The 12245-nt window shown below is 40.4% G+C and overlaps 2 protein-coding genes across 2 annotated transcripts; both read left to right on the plus strand.

Moving 5' to 3' along the window:
• Positions 1-2687: 2687 nt before the first annotated feature.
• On the plus strand, positions 2688-4340 carry LOC103995159 (uncharacterized). The gene is made up of 4 exons (XM_065136132.1): positions 2688-2827; positions 2941-3048; positions 3135-3928; positions 3999-4340. The coding sequence occupies exons 1-3, from the start codon at positions 2699-2701 to the stop codon at positions 3234-3236; spliced, it is 339 nt and encodes a 112-aa protein (XP_064992204.1). The 5' UTR covers positions 2688-2698; the 3' UTR covers positions 3237-3928; positions 3999-4340.
• A 2011-nt stretch (positions 4341-6351) lies between these two features.
• LOC135629025 (alpha-1,3-arabinosyltransferase XAT3-like) lies at positions 6352-8377 on the plus strand. Its single transcript, XM_065136133.1, has 3 exons — positions 6352-6621; positions 6717-6803; positions 6930-8377. The coding sequence occupies exons 1-3, from the start codon at positions 6492-6494 to the stop codon at positions 8171-8173; spliced, it is 1461 nt and encodes a 486-aa protein (XP_064992205.1). The 5' UTR covers positions 6352-6491; the 3' UTR covers positions 8174-8377.
• The last annotated feature ends 3868 nt before the right edge of the window (positions 8378-12245 follow it).

A 12245-nucleotide genomic window follows, 5' to 3' on the forward strand; every position in this document is an offset into this window, starting at 1 on the left:
TTTATCAGATACCCTACCAGACTTTGAAGTATTCGAAGAATGGAGAGGTATACTAACGTTGAGTAACGGGAACGGGAGAAACGGATGACATGGTGGTCGCTGCAATGTAAAGAAAAAACAATACTTGGCTTGACCGTTAAGCATAGAAACGGACGTTGAGATCCTTCGTTTACTTTGCTTCACGGTTATCCCGCCCACGTCCTCCTCCCAGACGACAGAATAAAGTATTAGTATTAGTATCATCATCATCAATTACTCCTCCCAGACACGGATTACTAGCCGGGATGCAGCCCCCGTCGCATCTTTGCTTCTGACCGTTCGATCCCAATCTTAGGGCTGAAGTGTTCACCAATCGGCCAATGTTATTATTATTATTAAATAAAATAAAAATTAAAATATATATATATATATATAAATAAAAAGAGAAAACTATATTCTTACATTACGTCTAGAAAGCTCACGATGAAACACAAATATGTCAGTCCACCAACACATGGTTAAATGATGTGTGATGAACGCATGGGTTTAGTTCCCTGAGACCCATGTGCGATCAAAGACACTTTAAATCATTTATTCTTCGGTTAGATGTTAATTATGAAATATGTATTTATTAATTTTCATTATAAATCTGGTGCTCTCGAATTGGGCCAACATATTTCTTTCCCTAATTAAATATAACAAGAAAAAAATATAATGAGAAATGATTAATTAAATTTAATCTAGGAGAAGATCATCATCGTCGCATTCTCATCGTAGGGCTAGGAAGTGGCCGAAGATTATTAGTAGCAGTAACCGACACTCTACATGGATAACGGGTAGTTAACGAAACGTCGGCGCCGTCTGATCCGATCAGACCGTCCTCTTATAAAAGCTCTATCTCCCCCGTACCAAAGACGGAGGAGCATAGCGGTGAGATGGCATCATCGGAGATCAGGCTCGCCTGCGAGCTCGGCGGCGGAGGATGGGATGTTGAGGTGACATCCATCATGGAGCGGATTCGGTCGGAGGATCCAGGCGACGAGGGAGATTAGGTGGTTGATGAAGACATCGCCCAGGCACTGGATGCAGCTCTCAAGGGCCGTGGGCCCCCCTCGTAACAATGCTTGATAATAATCAACTTAGTATCTATCTTCCAAAGGATGCCATGTTGGGTCATATTTAGCCCACAACTCACCCCCTCTTAATCTAACCCTAATTTATATTTTGGGAGGTATGGTGGCTATAAAAAGAGGTAGAAAAAGACAGCAAAAAGGCAGTTATTGGCACAGCAAAAAGGAGGAGAAAAAGACAGAAATCCAAAGAGAAAGAAAGGGAAGAAGACAAGGATAACACATAAAGACTGTTCTTAATCATCTAACAATGCTTTTATCTCATGTTCGATCAGATCTATAGTAAATTTTTACTGTGATTACTTGGGGAGAATTAGGAAGGATTTAGATATTGTGCACAGTGAAGCAATGTGATCCTTATATCTCAGTTATTCTCTTGTGATTGTTGCTAGGGTTTTGGATAATAGATTGAGATTTGTATATTCATTATTCTTATAATGAATTATCTTTAGTTTACCCCATGATTTTTACCCTTCCCATTCGAGGGATTTTGTATGTATATCTTGGTATTTTATTTGATTGTTATTTCATTTAATTTCACTGTATGTTATGATTTACTAGTATTTGTTCATATACAAAAAATTATTTCTTCAAAATCTTCCAAAATTATATTGAAACAAATATTTAGCTGTCAATAGCCAGAGATTAAATTAAGTTACTTTCATCCAGCTTTAATTACTCAGATTCACACACCCATCGCCTCCTCTTATTGCATAGTTATACATTACGTCAATAAAACTTTAAAACAACAAAATATTTTCTTGATTTACATCACATTCATTGGCTATAGCAATTCCTTTGTCTGTTAAAGCGAAAGGGAAATATTAGGTGCAGAAATTCGTATAATTTTTGAGAAATTGTTACGTAGGGTTGCAATTATAAAAAATCTTTTTTTTTTTCACAGATGATTATTTTGCCCATGGCCCTTTATCAGCCTTGTCCTTGCCTTCCTCGCAGCCTTGTCAAATTATCAACTGTCATGAAAAGAGCTATCGTTATCTTAGTCTTTGTGATGTCCTTCTTTGTTTACGATTGGTGGTCACTTGTATCTTTCCTCACGCGAGAGCAATAAGGATTGTTATTATCATATTCTTTTTCTTTTATTATCGTGCGAGAACAAGGTAGATAAAGTCAGGTCCGATAGGATGAATGTAACACAAGAATAATAACCAATGACAAACGTGACATAGGAGTGACACTGTAGGGATAAAATTATCTTTTCATTCGATCAAAGATACTTTTAATTTTTTTAAAATTAAAACGTTTTATAAAAATTTATCATATATATATATATATATATATATATATATATATATATATATATATATATATATATATATATATATATATATATATATATATATATATATAATTGCCGGTAGCTAACTTTTATATGGTCGGCGTCTGGCTCACATGTTATGTTCCAGTCGATAAACCGTTATATGAGTAGCTGCCTTTCTAGTCCAACCTTCTTACCTAACTTTGTCTTTCTAAGTGATAATGTCGACCGTTACATTCGACTTCCCTATTATATATCAATATTTGCCTTCCTTCCTAATCCGTCGCGTCGGCGTTTTATCTGTGGCAAGATGTCCCGGAGAGAACCGAAAGGGAAGAAGGCCTCAGACACGGAAGTCATTTCGTGGAAGCAGAAGAAAGACCTCGCAGACATGGAGGAGATGGCCGTCGGAAAACAACTAGAGGAGCTCATTGCATGGGTATATACGTTCCTCTTTTTCCAAGCAATTCATCGCATGACTCAGTCTCTCGTTAAATATGATTCTGGCTACGACAAGCTGATGCTTAGATTTGCCTTTGCTTGTGATACCAGACTGCGATGATAGAAGCCATGAGCGATGAACAACTCAAGGACTACGTTCTTAATCGGCCGGAAAGCTTACGGAGTGTCAAGACCGGAAAGAACGCCCCAGGGAAGAAGGTACACTGGCACTCAGATCAAGCTTCATAGAGATCCAATGTTAGTTTCCGGTATGTACTTACGTTAGATGCTTCCTATGAATGCAGCCGGGGAGAAGGAGTGGGAAATCCTGTTCCCCCTCTCAGGGGCTTATGGCCACGGTGTGGAAATATCACAAGGAAGACGATGATGAAGCATCTATATCATAGCTATGTGTATATGCAACAGTACACCATTTATCCTCTACTATATTCATAGTCTCGAAAAAGTTGATATCTGTTAAACTTCTTTCCCTTTTCCTTTTTCCTTTCGATCTTCTTATGTGCCCCTCCTTTCAGTGAACCAATATAGTCAATCATATGAACCGAGCACGATTTCGAAATCCACACAATAAGTATGAGACAGATTGAATAGGAACAAACAAAGAAGCGCCAGGAGAAAGAAATTAGTCATTGGATCCAATACCAAGGTTTGAGTTTGCTTAGTTGTGTGGCTTTGCGTCTGCAATTTTGACCCCAAAAATGTCCTATTCCGCACGGAAAGAAGGATGCAGCATATCCAACATCATCTGCTTCATTGCACTGCAACAAAAAGGAACAAGATTGAGTCAACTCAACAGCAAAAGATCTTCCGCATGAGAACACTGGGGATGTCTTGATAACATAAAATACAATTAACATACCCGTCGTCGCCGCCCGGCAATATTTCTTTAAAGCCATGCGAGAGACTAGACCAACTCCTACGAGTCTATAACTTTGAAATCAGTTGTCATCCCAGTGGAGTGAGAAGCCCAAGAGAAAGATGCGGCTCTCTTCTTCCATCCGATTCCTCTTTCTAATGGCTGCGGTTGCTGCCTTGCTGTTTACCCAGTTTCATTCGGCCTATGGAGGTGCCAAAGCTTGTATGATCCGATCCGGCCACGAGCATGGTTTTGTTCTTAAGGATCCTTCCTTACCTTTGTTTCTTTGCAGGGAGGAAGGAGAGGATGTTGGGTGGAAGGGTCGGGTGGAGTCCCCCTTCTCCAGCATCGAATCCTGTGAAGCATCAAATCCCCCCTCAACTGCCTTCACCTCCCGGGAGCAACTGATGGCTGCCGTATGCATGTGATTTCACGTCATTAGCATGCAGTAGTTGATTGGTCACGTCAAAATAGAAAGAAGTGGATGCTGTGAGATCGAAGGCGTGTTTACCTAAAGAATTAATAACAATCTCTTGCTGGTGTTGAAGCTGTGTTTACAGTTGATGTCATTATAGTTCTCTTTATTTCCTTTTGTGTTATGTCCAATACTATTGAATTCGACGTGTTTGATTAACTTCGCTTAGTCTAAACCATAGTATGTTTCGTACAATGGGCCTGATCGGGTTCGTTCACAGCGAGGCTTGCTCGTCGATATGGGATCCACGGCTATCGATGGGCTGGGCTGCCGCTAGAGCTTTAAATGAGTGCGGTCTGCACGTGCACCCCAATTGTGCTCTTCCCCTTTGTGAGGTGTTGGAGAATGACGATCGCAGGCAGTGTCGATTTGCGGTGGTCGCCGAAGAATATTAAACGATTCTCGTTGTTGGCGTTTGTGCGCGATTCTCCGAGCATCCGGTGGGGTGTCACTTTGCCGGATGCTGCTTCCACTTCCGCTCATCATTCTTGCTTTCCCATCACAACACAGAGAGAGCAAGAGAGGACAACCAAGTTCATCGTCCCTCGCACTCGTTTTCACCATGCCCGGAGTACTGAATCCCTGCGAGGATGTTCCGAGAAGGAGCACAGAGGTCCTCCTGCATGTGCAAACCTCTTTCTGAAAAGGAGAAACAATTTAAAGCTGCTCTGCTTTCCTTTCCATATGTCTCCAATCATTTCACGGATGGAAGGACCCATCTTTATCTTAAAGGTTTGTAGCGAAAGATAAAGAAAGGGGGAAAGAAGAGGTACTCCCCCCAGTCATGCATCACGATGTGGTGAGTAGGGACAACCTACCCAGGCGAAATATTCTCCAGATAAATAATAAATGCCAACTGGAGGCCAACCGCAGATGCTGCAAGTCAAGCTCCGACAAGCCTAAAGATGAAGTTGGTGGCCATAAGAGCTTGTCCAACCCCCCTCCCCTCCCCTCCCCTCCCGGTGGACCACATTCCAGCTCAATTTGCAGAAGCTTGGACATCAAACTTATTGTGGTGCTGCCAACGCTTCAATTTACATGTTGGTTTTCCTCCTTACACTTACCGTGAATCTTACAAACTCTGGTTCGGTGGTCAGATATAGTGTGGAGCAACTGTTCTTTAGCTGTGGGAGACATTTGGCACGCAAGAAACTCGCCCCTTTATGAAGAAAGAGAACCATAATTACTCATGTCTTTCCACCTTTGCACGTCTGTACTAAGAGGATTAGTAAGTTAGACACTTTATGTAAAATCTTCTGTTCTAATAGTTCTTTATGGAGCCGAGATAGAACAGACACCAACATGTTGATGAAGTCGAGTTGTTGTGTTATGCGACGATGGCATATGATGTGACGGCTTACCGACGCTGGCTCGTTCTTTCGCATTAAGAACTTGCAATTTTCTCGGTATCATACAGATGAACACAATGCTCAACGGTCGAATTGCGATTTAATGCGGGGTTGTCAACTACAAGGAGAGATGGCCATTAAATTATGTGCTCAACTCGAGCATTCCCCGATGATTCCTCCTATGTACCAAACACATGGTGAATGCGATGGTTTTGAGCTGTCCAGGTCTTCTTCCTCAGGAAGGTTCAAACACACAACACATCACATGCCTTGAGACTCTTTTCCGTGTGTAATGCATATAAAATAGAGAGAGAAAGAATCAGCAACTCGGAATCTCAGCTAGGAAACATCTCTTTGAACAATTCTATGGAGTATGGATGAGGATTTACCCTATAATCAAATAATTCTACGCCGATAAGTCTCGTGCTGGACATCCTCTGTTCATACATGTCAACTTAGACGCGTTCAGCTCTTGGTATCGGTGTCCTTTCTCTAACTTTTGCTCACGGTTTGCATGCCGCTACGCCTGCGAGAGAGTTTCGTCGATTACATGCCACTTAAAAGCTTGCTAGAAACTTCGAGCGACCAAAAGTGTGCGGTGTTTCATGAATCTTGAGTTTGATCTTCCACCGGTTTCGATCGTAGATGTTGCGCTGTCGGTGTCGATCACAAAGAAGATAAGTCGAGTAGCCACTTTGACGGAGAACATACCCGAAGCTTGACAGTGCGGTTTACCGAAAGGTGAAAGCCAGGAGCAATTTGTCTGAAGGATAAAAGAGGTTTTCTAATAGGGAAAGACTGGGTAGACAAACGTGTGGTGATAGGTGCGGGAATGGGCTCCGACTTGGTCAACAAACCTCCGCGTGACCACGGGAAGCTGGTATAAGGGCTCGGAGGGTGGAAGGGAGACAGGGAGAAGAAGAGGGAGTTGGGAAGGAAGGAAGGAAGGAAGAAGGAAGAGATGAAGTCCGTCAGGACTTACCCCAGGGCTGAGCCCAGGAGGACAGGGAACGCCTTCATCATAGCATCCATGCTTCTTTCTCTCTGCATCCTCTCCTTCGTCAAGGCCCGCTATTGTTCGGCTCCATACGGTCTGTCTCCGCTTCTTCCCCAAGATGTCGTCTTTGCTCCTGGTTCTGGTTCTGGTTCTTCTGTTCTTAACAGAGGACGACTGTGCTTCTTGCAGCCAAGTCGCAGGCGTCTACGGATATAGAAATGAACATGGAAGCTATAAGGATGGTGACAGCCAGGAGTGCCGACCATGCTCTAAAAGGTAAATTTTGTAGCATAATTTTGGGATTTTTGTGTCATCAGAGAAATTCAATAGTTAGATGCATGGAGGAAGAAGAGAAGATGGAAATATATGTCGCATTGCTAAACATTTCTGTTCTGATTGCAGGGATCGGTGATGAAGAAGGTAGCACGGTGTCAATGGGCAAGGCGAGTGAAGAGAAAGCTGTTGCGGACTCGAAGAAACCCATCTGCTCCGAAACAAGCCGGAGATCGAATGTTTGTGAAGCAGAAGGTGATATAAGGGTGAAAGGAAGCTCTCAGACCATCTTCTTACACCCTTCCTTGACTAGCCAAGAATGGAAGATCAAACCTTACGCCCGAAAGCACGACCAGGCCGCCATTGCCCATGTAAAGGAATGGACAATTAAGCCGTTCACAGATCAGGAAACACGCCCAAGATGCACCGAGAATTATACGGTGCCGGCGGTGGTCTTCTCGATCGGCGGGTTCACGGGGAACCTCTTCCACGACTTCACCGACGTGCTAGTCCCTCTGTTCATCACCTCCTACCGGTTCGGTGGCGAGGTTCAGTTCGTCATCTCCGACGCGAAATCCTGGTGGCTGAGCAAGTTCAGCTTGATTCTGAAGCAGCTGTCCAAGTACGAGGTCATCGACGCCGACAACGACCAGGACGCGGTGCGGTGCTTCCCGCGAGTGATCGCGGGCCTGAGCTTCCAGAAGGAACTCGGCGTCGACCCCTCGAGGACTGCCGGCGGGTTCTCCGTGGTGGACTTCAAGGAGATGCTGAGGAACGCGTACGGACTGGAGAGGCCGAGGGCGGAGCCGTCGGGGGACGAATGGGACTTGAGGAGGAAGCCCCGGCTGTTGATCATATCCCGGAAGAGCTCCCGAGCGTTCTTGAACGAGAGGGGGATGGCAGACATGGCCATGAGCCTGGGCTTCGACGTGAGGATCGCCGAGCCGGAGATAACCACCGACCTGGGGAAGTTCGCGAGGCTGGTGAACTCCGCCGACGTGATGATCGGAGTCCACGGCGCCGGGCTGACCAACATGGTCTTCCTCCCCGCAGGAGCCGTGTTCATCCAGGTGGTTCCCATGGGCAACCTGGAGTGGCTGGCAAGAGACACCTTCCAGACGCCATCACCGGAGATGCAACTCAAGTATTTGGACTACCGCATCCAAGCGGATGAGAGCACGCTCAGCGATCAGTACCCCAAGGATGACCCCGTGTTCACGGATCCTCAGTCGATCCACAAGAAAGGGTGGCATGAGCTGAGCAGAGTATACTTGGACAACCAAAACGTGAAGCCTCATCTGGGAAGGCTGAGGCTAACATTGTTGGAAGCTCTCAAGTTCCTGCCTCACACCCGGACGACGACCGCTCGGTGACTGCTCTGCTCGCACCTCTTCTTCTTCCTTTTTCTTCAGAACTTACAATTCATTGTTTCGTTGTAAGAACGTAGAGAATTAAACCTTAGTTCGTTTGTCTAAACCGGAGTATAGTGATGTTTACACTTTGTGATAGTCACCAATAATGAGAGTATAGTGAATCAAAATGATTTCAAGTCCAGAAATTTCCATTCGATTCGATCATCTACAGCTTTATCCTTTTTCTCGAAATAAAAGCTCATCTATATTCCCTACACATCGGTCGATGAATTGGGTAATTCCAGAATATGGAAACCGACGTGGTGAAGGTGGTGGTGGCGGTGGAATTATGATGGCTCATCGACCACAGCAACAACTCAGTGCATAGCTCCCCTTCCCCGATCATTGCTCCTCCACAGAGATTAAAAATGTCGTCGCTGTCGGTGAACCCTTCCTGGCTTACCAACATCAGATGACTGCCTCGATACGATTGACGTAACACGAGTTAATCCATACATTCCCAATGGCGAAAGCCACACCTATCTTCTTTGTTTTTTTGCCTCTGGTACAGTGCTCGAACAGTGCTGTGTCCTTTGGGGTGAGGAAGGCAACCAATAATTTGTTCGACCTAACCCGGGAACATCTCTGCAGACGTCTCGCTCTCAGGGATCAACCCCACCATGTTAGTACTAGCAATTTGGTGCGGTGGAGCTATCGGAGATGGCTACATGCCGCAAGCCAACACCGATGGAAGAGCCCACCTCATTCAACCAAAGGAGTCAACAGGCTCGGCAAGCTGTGGGCTGCAGCAGCATGTGATCGTCTTCAACATTTTACCGTCCCACCCACCACACCTTCAAAGGCTATCATCACTCTTCATATCTACCCTGCTCATGCCCACCTAAAAGCAGCATACAGCATGATAGCTACAGTGGCATACGTTTCATGTGAGATCAAATCGTGCATTACGCGGATCGAGATAGAGTTCATCGCTCGCTTTCTGGCATCTTCTGCATTATATTCTTCTGCTTACGTTAGGAGCCTTGTTTTCAACGAGTGCACTGAGATATATGTACAAGTCCTTTTCCTAATCGATGGGGTTCACTTGTCCTCATCGATGGAAGCATTTTCTTGGGACAAGATGGGGTGCATTGTAAAAGGTGTGTCAAGTTGATAAAATATAATCTAGAATAATTTTTTGAAACTATTCATCTATTTTGAAACAGTTTGAAATGGAGGAGAAATTAAAATTTTGGATAGATGATGATGACATGGATTATTTTATCCAAAAAGATGGAGATGAGTTTTGTGTGGAGGAGGATGAAAAAAATTATTAGGCTACATTGATTTCTTTCTTATTTAAAAAAATATATATTTTTTATTTTTTTTGTTACTATAAATATATAAATATATGTTCTTGAATGAGTCTAAGTTATACTTTCTTTCTTTTTTATCTTCTCTTTTTTCTCTAAAGTTGTAGAGAAGTCAACAAGTATGACAGCAGATTCTATTGAAGACTAGTAAAAGTATATTGATTAAAAAAGGAGGAGAGACCAATAAATTCAGAAGGAAAAAAAAAGATGACAGATATTAAAGTAAGTATTTTTGATCAACTTCTAATATTCAAATGTGAAAATTATCAATTTTGAGTCATTAAAATAATAACTCTATTTATCTCATAAGGATGTAAAATTTGATAGAAATTGATTTTGTTGAGAATGATATGTAGCATTTTAATATAATTCAAGATCAAAAAAATTAAATGAATAAAAAATATAGAAAGATATAAGAGCCTTTATATATATTATAATAAGCTATAGATAGTCCTTATTTCCCTAATTATATCAGCATCAATATCAATAGAAACCTAAAAAATATTAGAAAGTATGTTTGGAGATATAGACAAGGTAAAAACTTAAAAGCTTCGTATTCTTCGACTTGAATTCGAAAATCCTATGATAGAAGATTCTAAATAATTTTTTTTTCAAAAGTTTCTTTTATTGTGAACCATAAAAAATCTTATGGTGAAAAATACGAAAGATCAAACAATAGTAGAAAAAAATTTATGAAGTTTATCTGAATTGATATGATTTTTTCTGTTATAGAAGAAGCTAAAGATACAAATATATTATATGTTGATATATTTGTTTTTATTTTATGAAAAAAATGAATAAACTTTCATGTGAAACTTTTGGAACATTCTCTTGAAATGAAGATTGATTAAAAAATAATCAAAAGAAAAAAAATTTCAAAAACCAAATCTATTATCATCGATCTAACACTTATGACGAGACTGATCAAATAAGAGCTCGAGGAACTCGAACGAAGATAATAAAAGAAATTATTAATGTTTTTGTTAAAACAATTACTAGTAGAAAAATAAAAACCAAAATGTTCCTCTCTATTTTCACTGAAACAAAAATTAAGTAAATTATTATAAAAAAAATAATAGTAAAAAAAGAATGAAGAAATATATTTTTTATAATATTTGATGAAAAATATTCTAGATTTATTTGGTTTTTAGATTATAGATGCAATAATCATATGACAGAGGATAAAAATTTGTTTGAAAGGCTTGATGGTTCAATCAAGTCTATAGTGCAAATGAGAAATAACAGTAAAGTTTAGGTGGAAGAGAAATGAAAAGTCGAATATCAAATCTAATAATATTTATTGATGATGTGATGTTTATTTTTAGTTTAAAATAAAATCTTATTAGTATAGGACAATTGATGAGAACAGGATATTATGTTATTTTTTTATGATAAAAATATTTAATTTGTAATAAGAAAACTAAAAAATTAATAGCAAACTGTGAGGATGACAAAAAAAATAAAATATCTCCTTTATTATTTCTAGATTCCTTACATCCATTCACTGTTACTAATGAATCAATATTATAGTATAAAAGATATGGTCATTTGAATTATAGTGATTTAGACCTGTTAAATCAAAAGAATATGATAATTAATTTGCATAGGATTAAGAATAAAGACATTGTGTATAAATCTTATGTTTTAAAAAAATAACATAAAAATAAGTTATTTTTTGAGAAGAATGGTTGAAACTTATGCAAATATTTATAGGCCTATGTAGACTATCTCCTATATTTACGTATGATTGCACGAAGATAATATGGGTATATTTTCTAAATGGAAAAGTTGAAACCTTCTTTGTTTTTAAAATTTTTACAGCATATCTAGAAAAATAAAATAATTATTTTAGTTGCCCATTTAGTAAAAAAATAAAGCCCATTTAATTGCCAAAAGATATACTCAAATTTTCGTATCGATTTCCCAAAAAAAATTTCTCTAATTACTAGAATGAATAGAAATAGAAAAATAACAAGTTTATCAATTTAATATTAAATCATCATTCTTCAAAAGAAAATTACAAGAAAAGACGTGTAAAATAGCATGAAAAAATTATAAATAAAAAGCCTTTTATTTTATTTTCTTTATTCTATAAGAAGCCAACACTATAATATCAAACTGTATAATAATATTATCCATACCTCGCGATGTCAAATTCTAGCTGTATAGTATTGTCCTGTTGTAAAGGTGGAGTTATTTTTACTGTGGATGAGCTCACTGTTTCGTACGACGATCTAATAAACGTAACGCTGTAGACTCCTTTCGAGTAAAATGACTTCAGGTAAATGGTGGTAATATCTGCTGCTCCGTCCATTGGTCGAATCGAACAAGGTCAGTTGTCGGAGTGGTGGACTGCTCGGAGGACACGCTCCGTTCTCCGGCGTGATGCTCACGATGCCATCTTTTCTTGCACTTGTCTGATGGCATTCGGTGTGGAAGGAGCGAGACGACCTCGTCCGCAAGGCGAAATGTTCAACCGCAGAGGAGTGGTCTGCGGTCGTAGATTTGGTGTTGAGTCCGCGTCGGTGATGATGTCTGGTCCCATGCGGTTCTCTTTGTTCTTTAACGATGGTGACGACGAGACAACGAACCCAATCTCTCTCTCTCTCTCTCTCTTTATTTCCTTCCTTTTTCCAAGAAAATAAAATCATGTTAAGAGAGGTTAAATAAATATGATACATTCGATTATCCTCGTTCATGTCATTCAGGTGCATATATAT

Source organism: Musa acuminata, chromosome BXJ3-1, assembly GCF_036884655.1.
Source record: "Musa acuminata AAA Group cultivar baxijiao chromosome BXJ3-1, Cavendish_Baxijiao_AAA, whole genome shotgun sequence".
Lineage (NCBI taxonomy): Eukaryota > Viridiplantae > Streptophyta > Magnoliopsida > Zingiberales > Musaceae > Musa > Musa acuminata.

What these genes read in the sequence shown, in the direction of transcription:
- LOC103995159 (XM_065136132.1), top strand. Translation starts at nt 2,699, where the DNA reads ATGTCCCGGAGAGAACCGAAAGGGAAGAAGGCCTCAGACACGGAAGTC. An exon ending in TAGAGGAGCTCATTGCATGG is followed by an intron (nt 2,828 to 2,940) that starts GTATATACGTTC and finishes TTGTGATACCAG; the next exon opens with ACTGCGATGATAGAAGCCAT. An exon ending in AGAACGCCCCAGGGAAGAAG is followed by an intron (nt 3,049 to 3,134) that starts GTACACTGGCAC and finishes CTATGAATGCAG; the next exon opens with CCGGGGAGAAGGAGTGGGAA.
- LOC135629025 (XM_065136133.1), top strand. Translation starts at nt 6,492, where the DNA reads ATGAAGTCCGTCAGGACTTACCCCAGGGCTGAGCCCAGGAGGACAGGG. An exon ending in CTATTGTTCGGCTCCATACG is followed by an intron (nt 6,622 to 6,716) that starts GTCTGTCTCCGC and finishes TGCTTCTTGCAG; the next exon opens with CCAAGTCGCAGGCGTCTACG. An exon ending in TGCCGACCATGCTCTAAAAG is followed by an intron (nt 6,804 to 6,929) that starts GTAAATTTTGTA and finishes TTCTGATTGCAG; the next exon opens with GGATCGGTGATGAAGAAGGT.